The sequence below is a fragment of the Falco naumanni genome, chromosome 4 (genome assembly GCF_017639655.2).
Source record: "Falco naumanni isolate bFalNau1 chromosome 4, bFalNau1.pat, whole genome shotgun sequence".
NCBI classification, from domain to species: Eukaryota; Metazoa; Chordata; class Aves; order Falconiformes; family Falconidae; genus Falco; species Falco naumanni.
Genome location: NC_054057.1, coordinates 92,895,223 through 92,908,210, shown reverse-complemented (window position 1 = coordinate 92,908,210; position 12,988 = coordinate 92,895,223). Strand labels below are relative to the sequence as shown.

Genomic DNA, 12,988 nt, shown 5'->3' with positions numbered 1-12,988 from the left:
CCAAACCCTAAATGTCTATATTCCATAAAACCCCCTAATTCTGTCCCTTATGATAAATTTCACAGGAAAATGTTCTAGATTCAGAGTTCCAAGTTACGCAATATTCACCCTGGATTTTTCTTCAGCACCGACTGAGAATTTTTTGTGAACAACTGCTTGTTAATGTTTTTTCCTCAAAGAAAAAAATAAATAAGACTCCTAGACAAGGCTTTGATTTGTAATCATGCCTGTGTTTGTTTTAGCAAAAAGCTGGAATTTTTAGTGAGAAAAAATGCTGCATTTTCCAATCAGTTTATGAAGCCTTAATTGAACCAGTAAAACTGTCAGTTTCAGGTTTTGGTATGTTTTTAACCTTTCCTTTCTAATATTATTTGTATGTATTTGTATATACAGCCAAAGTACAGCTGGGGGGAAATATGACTAAATAAATAAAGTCCATGTAGCAATACTGGAAGGTAACAGGCTATGAAATCGGAGCATTCCCATTACAGCATGACAGATGGGCAGTTTGTAATTCTCAAAACATTTCTGTGAGAATGTACATGATATATGAATATCTCATGGCTCCTACAAGGAAATCTCATAATCTCCACATGCACTTATATTTAATCAATTGCAAACTGCAGAATGCTCTGTGTGTTCGGTGCCTACTGATTAAATGCTAAATCTTTTGAGCTTTTACAGGCCAAAAGAAGAAAGTTAGGTGCTGAAATTTCAGTTTCACAGGTAGTAGTGTCTAACCCACAGCTATCGCTCTAGAGCAGGAGACCAGGCAAGAATATGTGAAAGGAAACTTTATGAAGGCTTATAATGGCCAGCTCCATGCCGACGCTCAGCTGCTGCTTTTGTTATCACTTGGCCACGGCCCGCACTGTAGTAAGACCTTTGGCTGTAAATGATTTAATTCTCTTGATACTTCCTTCATCTGTCTTAATGCTTTATTTTTCACATTTTGATTAGGTTATACTGTAAAAACCATTAATGTCACCATGCCTGCCCCCTCTTCCAACCTGGCAGTATTTCTGCATCCTGCATCGGAACTATTTAATGAGATAAAACAGCTTCTCACCCAAGGATGCTCAGGCAGAACGTTGAGGGATACACTAGAGATGCAAGTGCAGGAAAAATAAGGAAAGATGTGGTGGTTTTGTTCAGCTTTAGGCTGAAGCTCACAAGGTCTGCGTCAAGTTCGTTAATCTGTCATTGCTGTGTTTCATGTGATCTTGGGGAAAATCACATGCGGCCAGATGCAGAAACAGAACTTAAAATACTTCAGGTCTAAAATACAAGGTGTCTGAACAAGGAGCTACGGGCAGGTAGCTACCTCAATGAATGATTTCCCTCCAACGTAAAGAAAATTCTACAGGCCCAAAAGAGAAGCAGCATCCTATGTTTTACCACGTTGAAGAAAGAAACAAGTAATCCTGTCTGTATCTATAAGGCAAAGAGAAGGTGTTTGCAACTTACCCCTCCAACCTTCTCAAAATGAGAAGCATCCTTCTTGAAATCAGTGAGTGTTCCATTGAAATACCAGGTGAAGCTGATGTCCAGGATAGGATCATGCTGAACCTGGCACGGCAAGACGACACTTTCTCCCACCGTGACATCCATGTTGGAAGGTGCCAAAGTAATCCTTGTTGGCTCTGTTGAGAGCAGAAATATCAGTTATTGGATTTCTGTATTGCTGAGCTTTGCTTGCTACTAATATTCTACCACGTTCTTCAAATCTGATTAATGACAGTCACTTCAAATTATGCATCTGGACTGTAAATGCTGCTGCTCGACCCCTCTCGTTGGAGCATCGTGTCCTCTTGCACATTTACCAGCAGGAGCTACTCAACACTGGAAAGAGAAATTTTAACCTGCTGTGTACAGGCCAATATACTTTACAAAGCTAAATGCACTGCAACCCACAGCAATGAAATTACCATTAAAAAGTGTGTATGGGTCTCAGCAATAACACTCATGTTCTGAGGCAGGCCACTGGAAGATTAGGAGTCAGAGAAGGAGCTAATAAAATCTGGAAACTAGAGGAAATCCACATTGGATATTTGGGTCCATATATCATATGGAACATAAATAACGTCATTAAGAACAGCTGCTTGTTATTCCAGAATCACATTAAAGGAGAAAAATTTCAAGTACTCCAGATACTGTAAATTTAAAATAATTCTAGAAATCCTTTGTATATAATTCTGTTATTTGGAAATAAAGGGACATGAATCATTTAGAAGCACAGACGGAAAATGTGAAGCTGTTAATTCACTGAAAAAAATAATTCTGTTTGGATCTCTGAGATATACAGGATATGTAATGCAGTAGGATATTAGATAACTCTGAGTTTGGAAAATCTTTCATATAGTCCAATCTTTAAAAAAAAGTATCATGAAAGAAGATGTTCTTCAGATAAAACTTCACAGTCTACTGGTCCTTTTAATCCAGTGTCTTGGATAGCAAGTAGTAATAGATGACTTCTAGGAGGGGGCACAAGCCCCTCAACAACCATTATGCATGCAGCTCGCTTCTGAAAGACTGTATTTTACTGACCACGGAGTCCCTGCACACTCCTGCAGCTGAAGTTTCTACCACATCTTTTTCCATAAGCAAACAGCACACAGTTCCTTAGGGCTAAACAGATTTTGGACTGGAATATACAACTACTTGAAATATTTTGATTGCCATGGGTTATTTTCCTCAAGAAATTAACAAAAAACCACCCTGAACTCAAATGCATAATTGCACTATTTAGTATTTAGGTAAGTGAGAGAAGGGAGGAAAGTAGACAGAACTCCCTCACATCTAAGAAATTTCTTTGTCAAAGACAAAATCCCTCAGTCTCTTTAGTCTCAATAGATTTATAACAAATACACTTTTATCTTTATATGTTGTGAACTATGTAACTTCTCACACGCTTTACTTTCTACCACGTTAAATATTTTTTCAATAAGCAAACTCGGACTCCCACATCACGGCAGACCTCTGTTGCAGAGTTTGAAATTCAGTTTACACCACCCCACAGCTGATCCGCCGTTCCAGCGCACCTACCTGTAACTATTAAGTTTGTTGAGCCGCTGGCTGTTCCAAACTGGTTTGTTGCCAGGCACGTGTAGCTTCCAGCATCAGCTTTAGTCACATTGGCTATTCTTAGTCCTCCATCCTTTAATAACATGACTCTAACAAAACATAAATTTTTGATTTTACAAGTTGCAGCATTGTAGACAAAATGCTTTAATACTCATACTGTTACCGTAATATATCAAACTGCACCAACGCACTGTCTGAAAATTTTGCGGCCATACACTGAAAATATGCAACAAATTTGAACCCATCTGTGTATCACTCACCATTTTGGATACCAGTAGAACCAATGTTTAAGATACGTATTTTGTGTGTGTGACAGAGAAATCCCATGTTAACTCCATCTTTTTCAGCTGCACCAATTGAAATTAGAATAGTTTTCAACTGTATTATGTTGCTTACCTCATGCAGTCTTGCACGGTAACTCTGAAATAGCTGTATGTCATTATTAGGATGATGCAATATGAATTTTCATCAACAATCTGCATTTGGCACTTTTCAGGATTCGCAGACACAAGCCTACCACTGCCTGTGGTGAAGTCGAGAGTTCACTTGCACAACTGACTCTCTGGAGCAGGATTCAGCCCACACAAGTATAACCCCAGTACTTGTTTAGAAAGCAAACTGTGACTTCCCACTGTTGCAGACTTCTGTCTCAGTTTATCACCTATGCTGAGCAGGTGGCCTGCAGACGTGGCAGAGGCATGCTTTATGGAAGGACCTGAAGGAAAGAAAATTCCCTCCACTTCACACAAACTCCACTAGTGAGAGTCACGCCTAACGGACAGGCAGCATGGAACAAACCAGAAAGATGCTTGTGAAAGCCGTGGACGGAAGACCTGCAGTACTGATACAGACAGAAGAGCACCAGCATCCCAACAGCAGAGATGACATCCTAGACAAAAGCACTGGAGGGATGTAAAGGTAAGGCTAATTTGACTCCCTCCTTCCCTGTTTCTAGTCCTCCCACCTGTCACACCCTTATATGCAGGGCCTTCTACCAAGTCTTCCTCAGATAACCTCGAGCAGCTATATAACTAACATATATAAGGAAGTCAGAATAATTAACAAAATAGTAAACATTTCCTGATACACCTATGTCAAAAGAACTGCAGAGCTTCTCTCTCAGATCCCATCGATCTATTTCAAAGGCACCAAAGGAATCGCAGCAAGGCTGTTCTGTCGGTTCCCTAGGCACCTTACCGAGAAGGTATTTTAGCAATGCCTCAAACACCCTCATCTAGCTACACAGAATCAACAGAACAGCAAACAACATTAACACTCCAGGCAAACCTCTAACCATATTAGTTGGAGTCTTACACAGTTCTGACAGCAAGTATCAGCTGAGAAGGCAGCAAATCTCATGAAACTTAACATTGCTATCTTCCCTTTCTCAGAAGAGTCACGAGAATTTGGTCTTCTCACTTGCATGTACTTAATTATTAACCTGCTTCATTATTCAGCACAAATTTAATTAAATACGCACCCCTGCTGCTCTCTTCAACATCCTTGAGGCAAATTAGCATCAACGGATCTCCATCATTTGTCCCAACTGAGATTCAGTTCTGTACCGCTGAATACACATTACAAAAAGGAGATGGGGAAGCCTGCTGTGGTCAGGTGGGACTGGGATCACTGCCTCTCTTCCCAGAACTTCTCCCAGGCACGAAGCAAGCAGGATGCTCACTTAAAAAAACAAACAGGTTCCTTCTTCTTCTGGCATTCACACATTGTAACAACAGCTCAGCGTGACCACTTCTCCATGTGACGTTCCCCACACACTACCATAGCTGATGAAGGACAATGCGAGCTCGAGTGCAGCGCTGGCTGCAGGACAAGCCTGTGGAGACCTCTAGGATTGAAGGCAGGCAGGGCAAAAGCACCTGGGGAACACACCGCCTTCGATTCAATCACAATGCTGAAAAAAAAAAGTTGGCTCCTAAAAGGTATATGCGTCAGTCAACTGCACTGTCATTAATTACTTATAGTGATTTATATTATAAATAATACAGTGTTACAATGGTATTTTTTAAAAAAAAATAATCAGCTGAATCTGTGAATAATTAAGCTGGTAAATCAGGGCAGCAGAACGCGACTGGAGTTTGATGTGTTCACTGATCTTGTCCTTTACCCTTAACTCCTCTGATGCTCCAAAACCACGTGCACTAACCGCAGACTGTGGCGGTGGGACTCTGCAATGGCTCTGAGGTTATGCTGCTCCTTCCCCTTAAAAGCAAGTTCACCTAATCCTCAAGGCCACGCGGAGACTGCATTTTAAATGTCTGGAGGCACTAGATTCCTTCCACAACCGCACTGCTCTTTACAATGAAGCGTACTCAAGAAACAAGCACAACTTCTAGTTTCTTAATTATTTTGAATTGCATTTTCTTTGTCCTTACAAAAAGGTGTTGCAACACTCAGTGCTGTAGCTGAGATACTTTTTCTTTGGGCAAAGAGGACACCATAATGAAATGAACAGATGCAAATTACAACAGATAACGAGTCACCCTGTTAGAATGACAGACAAAAGCACCTTATTTGGGGAGAAAAAGTTATAAATAGATTGACAGTTTAATCAGTTTACATTTGGAAGTAACCATCTCTGGAATCTTCCAAAGAATACTGAGGTACCTAAGCCAACATGGTGATGTTTGAAGCATACTCATAAGGAGGATGTGCTTCATCAATGTCAGTAGAGCTGACCTCCCTGAGGCTTATTAACTTGTTTTGGAAAATTCCAAATACTTGGCTGCACTTTTATATTAGGTGGAGCAAGTATAAGCAATTAAATCTTACCGTATGATTTAAAGATATTTTAAATGTGTTACAGACATGATTAATACATTTTATAGGTAATTATAATGACATCAATAAAAGGTGTTAAAACATATCAATTATGGTTGCAAGCAAGCTATTGAGTTGTTGGATTTTCTAGCTATCTGTGTATTTTGCAAAGGTTTGTATTGTATCATCTGCTTTAAAGCACTTTCTGGTAGAAAAAATGCAAAACCAACTAAAAACTCAACAGTGTTGACAAAGCCTGAGATCAAACAAAGGAAAAAGTAGGATCAGGGTATAAACCAGAAAATGTCTATTGTTTAATTAAAACAAATCACATTTACAGTGCTCTGAGCTATCTGGAAGTCTAGCTTGCCTAAAATAATCAAGCAATAGGCTTATTAAAACCAAGATATAATTAAGAATGAAGTTTTTTTTCCCAGAATTAAAAAAAACCAAAACCAACAAACTGAGTCTAAAAAAAAATTATTGTCAAAATAAAATCTTTACTGGTAAATTAAAAAGAGAAACGCTTTACTTTTTCAATTACAAAACAGTAAATGCAACGCAGAGCCTATGAAAATACTAAACCCATAAATAGCTCTACCCTGAAATGGTAAAACATTAGACAAATTGAAGCTTTTAGTATACTTAAAATTATTAGATATTCTCACACTGTGATAAAACAAATGTACTACAGCTGGCCCGCTGCCAGTAAGCAATCTAAATCTCTAACAAAAAAACCCCCAACACATCCTTTGGCGTACCCTTTATCTACCAGTGTTTTTCCAATACATTTTGCTGAAGGCCAGCAATTTTCAAAGTGATTTCCATTTTCAACAGTCTGCACACTTTTGACGCACTGGCAAATGGCACAAACTTTTAGCCCTGTAAAGCAGAGATAACTGGTGGAGCAATGCTTTGGCATGTATTCATTTGCACAACTAGAGATTGATATAGGACCCGTCGAAACCTCATTGACAAAATCATCATTTCTCGCTAACTCCTGAGGAAAAAAACAACCCACCTTTTATTTCCAGCAGTCAAATGGATGACTAAACCAACCTACAACAGCCGAACGTCTTAACTCATGCCCATGGCTCTTTGGCTGAGGTCAACAGAATGGGGTAGAGGATTAACCAACTTCAGGACTTTAGGGGTCCTGACTTAAGAGACTTTACGATGCTGGTAAATCTATGGAGAGTCTTCCTCTCCCACCCAAACTGGCATCATGTATTTGCCATTACAGATCTTGCAGATATATTTGCCACTATAGTTTCCATTCATTCTGCCCAGTATGCCAGGTTTTATTCATGACATTATGATTTGGTATTAGTTACCTTAGTCATAAGTGACCATGGAGAAATCCAACTGTGAAATGAGCGCATGTACTTCTCATACTGATAAATTATAATTACTACTGTTACAAACTGCAACAAATTTTCACATTTACAGATATTGAGACAAACATTATTTGGGACTAGAGGGCAAGTGGTGCTCCAGGATGCCAGTCCAAGATCTGCCAAGTTCAGTATCTGTAATGTAAGACTATTCAAGCTATTCTGCATTTACTGTCCCCATACCTACTTCCTTACAGAACTGGGACAGTATTATCTGTAGATTTATATACTATTACCTTACTCACCAAATTCCTGTTAAACTGAATTGTTGGTGCTGTGCAACCACATACACAATGAACGGACAAATAAGCCTCAGGACCCAAGACCACAAGGCTGCCACTTGAAACTTGGTGTCATTAATGAAAGTGTTAATGAATGCAAATTTGTTCATATTTCTGTAACAATGCTTTATTACTAAAATAACAGACATAATCAAACTAAATAATCACTGCCTTTTTTATTTGTCGGATTATTCAGCACAAAAGCCAACCCTTTTAGATCCTCATTGGTATGATAATAAACACAAACACGCTGCTTTCCAGTTCATAACACTTCTGTGCAAAGCAACAGTGGAAAAGTAGGTCAAAACTGCCTTTTTATATATCAATCAAATTCCAACTAAATCAAACCAGATTAATTAACAAGAAAGCCAGGAGAAAAAAAAAAAACAACAACCCAACTTCTACTGAAGTACTGGTAAGTAAATGCATTCCTTTCCACATCACAGCATTTCAAACCGTAATGCAAAATGAAATAAAAATACTTACTTCAAACTGGAGCAAAGATAAAACTAGTTACTGATACTTCTAAGAATCATGGAACGTTTTATCAGGAAATACTTCTCCTCTTTTCTTTCCCCCTTGATTTGACATCACTTTGCCCCAATTAAAGATGCTAAACTGGAGGGTTTTTAAGAGAATTGCACTGAAATTACTTTTAGGGAAGGTAAAGTTTGCAGCATCTTTTCATCTTTTTCTAGTCTTGGTAAATAAAAGCAGATTTGTTTACAGGTGAAATGCTGCTCCGCATGAGCTCAAAATCCTTTGTATTAAACTGTTTCCAGGCAGGCATTTGAGCCAGAAGCACAGGACCCACTACAGCCAACAAGCAGCAACTGTCTAGTGCTATATATCAATTAAAAATCATATACATACATAAAACGTTCAATGAAATCTTTAAAGGGGTTATCTACGTTGCAGCATATTTTAGTATGTCTTCTGTTTTTGATGAGTTAAACTAGCATTAACTGCATGTAACCTTGGTTAAACATCTAATCTTCCTTTTCTGGAAGATAAAACCAAAAGTTCATCCACGTGGAGACAGAGGTGGCCTAGGCCAGCTCCTCAACACAGAAGAACGTACAGGAAGGCAACTATGGTTCGCACCCTCTGTGCTCTCTACCTGGAGACCCTGGGGGCTATGGTCTGCTATCAGCAAAAGCTGCTGCAGATTAATTTTGAATAAACAAAACCTAGTTGTGGCTTAATGACTGCAGACAAAATATACTTTAGTGAAATTTTTTAAAAGCCTTATAATATGAGATGGTTGGCAAAGAACAGCCTGAGTAAGCACAAGCTGCTTGCTCCCAGTGTGGTGGTGCGCACTATAAACATCATATGGGGTGAAAACTGACCCATGCCACAATCAGATACCCTCAGTACCTGATCTGGCAGTCATTAAAGACCCAAGAATTCTTGCTAATTCTTGATTATTATTCTCGCTACGTCACCCAAAATTATTTATTTCAAAGGTCCAAAACTGCATTCTGGTGGGAAGAATTTCTTCCTTCAGCACCCATTAATTTAATTCCCATTTTCTGTCTTTACTTCCGCACGTTCTGCAGTGAATCCTACGCTTTCACTTCTCTCTGCATTCCAGTGCTGTCTACTGTCTAGCTCTCTTTATTCAAGATATTCTTAAAATAAAAAAATTAAAACCCCACATATTTTGCAAAACTAACAAGAAGCAAAACTATACAACGTTGAGCAATTTCTCAGCCCAGAGCTCATGAATCCATTTTGAATTATATTTTCTTCCCTCCACAAGACATATCATATTCAGCTCATTTAATTAAAATTTACTGAGTCATTATCCAAATCTTCCACATACTGAAAATGTAGCACCATTTAAAAATAAATTAAGAGTACAAGCAACAGTGCCATCAAAATGAAACTCTTTCAGGCTTTACTAAAGTAACGTGGTCAGTACCTCCAAAAAAACTGAAGTCTTCTTATGACAGAAAGCCTTCCCAGCTCAGGTACAGCCCAAACTACCATGGTCTAACCATGGTGCCTCCACCGGAGTGCTGGAGGAACGGGCTGGCACATCCTCAGAAGAGAACACGCTATCACAGCTGTGTATGTTTACACGACAAACAAAACACTGCAGTGCTGCCGTTCTCAAACAACGCTGCATGACTCCATTACGCCACAAGCACACCTACCAAACCCAACAATAATATGGTTTTAATTATTTAAGGACAAATGAATTTGGGAAACTATACACAAAGTCCTAGAATGGTGTGGGTTGGAAGGGACCTGCAAGATCCTCCAGTTCCACCCCCCTGCCCTGGGCAGGGACACCTTCCACCAGCCCAGGCTGCTCCAAGCCCCGTCCAACCTGGCCTTGAACACCTCCAGGGATGGGGCACTCACAGCTTCTCGGGGCTACCTGTGCCACCCCCCCCGATAAAGAATTTCTTCCTAGTCCCTAATCTAAGTCCACCCTCTTTCAGTTTAAAGCCATTCCCCCTTGTCCTGTCACTATCTGCCTTTTTACAAAGTCCCTCTCCAGCCTTCTTGTGCCCCCTTTAGGTACTGGGAGGTGCTATAAAGTCTCTCTGGAGACCTCTTCTCCAGGCTGAGCAACCCCAGCTCTCTCACAGCCAGAGGTGCTCCAGTGGGATGCAGTGCAAGAGCTGCTCCCTTGCAGGAGCTGACGTGCTGCACTGTGTGAAGACCCTGCTTGCTCTTTACAAGCACATGGAAATTAAGAGAGGGGAGTCTCCGTCTCTGTCCCCGTTCTCACACCCTTGTCTCTCCTGAGGAGTGCTCTGCGAGCCTGAACCCTGCTGTACGTCTGAGCCTCAAATGTAATTAAGCTCATTCTGCCTCCCCTACCTCTCCTAGGTAAACTGCATGCTGGACCCCTGTGGCCAGCATTACCCCTTTTAGGAACCAGTTCCTCCCTTTTCCTGCAATTAAAAAAAGACACCCTCCCCAACAGACTTCACCATTAGAAAGGTCGTTAACGGCTGAAAAATGCACTGCTAATTGGAAACCCTTTCCTGAATTGCAAGAATTGTAGAACTGCAAGAAATTCATGAATTGCAATTATTCATAGAAGGCGGTAATGAAGTCCACTGCCTTCTGCAAAGAGTTGCATTTCTGCCTTTCTCTGAAGGTGACTGTACTTCATTTAGATTAATTCAGGATTATTGGGTTGTTACTACTTTTCTCCTGTAAGCCATGTTCAGCGTGCTGTCAAAAATACACTAGGAGAGACCTGGGCCGTATTTTGGAAATACCTGCACTTTGCTGAACTAAAAGCCGTAATTTATGTTCGTAAATCTAAACAGGCAGCATCGTGTATGCTCAATACATTTTCAGAAACTGAAATTACTTTCTTTAGCCTGGCACTATCACCACAAACACAATCGGTAGGTACTGCTTTGCAGGGCGATCCAAAGCAACCACTAAAACCAGATCCGATGCCCGTCCAGACAGAAAGCTCACAAAGCAAGGGACAAGCTGTGGCTGAAAAGCTCTTCCCCTGGACATGTGTGGAGCCTTGCAAGGTCCAGGCACGCCTGGCAGCTTTGGCTACCACAGTCTGAACCTATACGTTAGCTGAAGGCTGAGGATAGGCAGCTCCAATAAGAGACGAGACAGGCAGGAATGGGAAGGATACCATTCGTCCTGCCTGCCTTCTTATGGAAAAGGTGTGGGGACAAAAATTAGGATTTTTCCTAAATGGAGAGAATCAGGTGCTCTGCATTTATGCACACGCTTTACAAAAGCGTGTAAGGACAACTGAGAATCAGTAAAAAGCAACAGGTTTCACATCAGTTTTAGAGATCATTGTGGCCCTTTGTTACAGACTGACTTATCAATATGGTATTATATTGTTGTAAGATGATGGGAGGCTTCACATAGGAAGAAAAACCAACTAGTGTTATTTTGAAGGAGCTTTTTGCTTGCTGGCTTGTAGGAATGCAGCCAGCTAGCGAGTCCGTGGTACCGTGTCAAGCTCCAGAACGATAGATACCAAATCGCCTGCCAGACTGGCACATTGACAACACTGAACATGAGAACACGTGAAAACTATTGTGGTCCCTGAAAAGAAAAGAGCCAAGGCTGCACAGATCAAGATGACAGCAAGTGCCCAAACCTTTTTGGGTACAAGGGGAGAGCTCTAACCTTACGATGGAGCACACAACGGTCCCAGCTGCAGCCTCCAAAAGTTCTGATCTATCTCCTACCGTCTTCTGCATTTAGAAGTTTCAAAAAAAACCACCCCATGACATCATGTTTTACAGGAAGTGAACTAGAAGAATTTCACCTGGTTCAGAAATAGCTTCCCGATGGTAAGTGAAGCTTTTTACAACCTAACACGAAGTCCTACAGGAGTAGGGATACATTTACGAAATCACAACAGGCTGCCATGGCAATCCTTCAAAAACAAAGTATTCACCTTCCCCAGTCTCATGTCTGGATTTTTGCACACTTAGGTGCTACCACTGCTCCTGAATTATCCTGCTAAGTACAGGGTGTACCAGAGCATTGCAAGAGGCACACTCACAGTCATCCTGTCCTCACTGCTCCCAGGGAAACCCTGTGGCTTTCTGTGGCTGTTCCTGTGTCTAGCAAAGATTCTCCAGCAACTCGCTGCAGAAAGGCTGGCCTCAGGGCAGACTAAACTCCCAAACAGTTATTCTGCTCCTCTGAATTTTTACAGCTTGTACAAACTGCTGAAGTGGTGCAGCTGGAATGTCCCAAGTATCAAACTGCTTAGTTTCATGCTAAATCAGATATGTAACTATCTTAATTACACCTTTCATCCAAGGAGTTTTCTTCCTGTCCCAGTTCACTACCTGAAACTCTCAGCCTATGCTAATATTGAAATGTAAACCCGAAAGCTTGCAAAGGCAGTAATCCCCAATGCTGGAGAGATGGCTGCTCAGAGCACGGAGAGGTACACTTCTGTATAGTTTGATTATACAGTTTAATCAGCAGACTTGTGCAATTTTACCTTATGACTAATTCAATAATGCTTTAATGGTTGCTGCTGGAAAAAAACACTTATGCGTTGGCAGAAATCAATAGCTTGGGATATAGGTGAATCACAAATTCTCCACTGAGAATTACTAACACCAAAACACATTCACTATCACGTAAACAGCAAAGCAGTGGTGACATATGTTACCATTGGTAGATAAAGTTCGTGGTTCCTTGAAAAGAACCAGAAAGTGTATTTTCATTTTCTTTTCCTGTTTTCATCTGCAGTTCTGGACCTCCCAATTACTAACTTTCTTTTTCTTTCCCCCCTCCCCTCCCAGCCACATTATCACCATGGCTGTAATATTCCTCACCTGCCTCCTTGCCAGAATTTTCAGAGTATTTTAGTGAAGGCTAACTTTAGTATTGTTTTATAGGCTTTGCCTTTCCAGTTTTCTGTCAGTACCTGGTTGCCTAACTCAGACCAAACTCTGCATTAAGCTGAAAATAAAATCT

At 40.6% G+C, this 12,988-nt stretch overlaps 1 protein-coding gene across 2 annotated transcripts in view; it reads right to left on the bottom strand.

Moving 5' to 3' along the window:
* Window positions 1-12,988, bottom strand: part of CNTN3 (contactin 3) — a 109,271-nt gene that overhangs the window by 14,860 nt on the left and 81,423 nt on the right. For both annotated transcript variants that reach the window (XM_040592903.1, XM_040592904.1), the window contains exons 10-11: window positions 3,046-3,173; window positions 1,468-1,643 (exon numbers count right to left, since the gene is read on the bottom strand). In XM_040592903.1, the coding sequence (XP_040448837.1) occupies window positions 1,468-1,643; window positions 3,046-3,173 (304 nt within the window). The remainder of the gene's footprint in view (window positions 1-1,467; window positions 1,644-3,045; window positions 3,174-12,988) is intronic.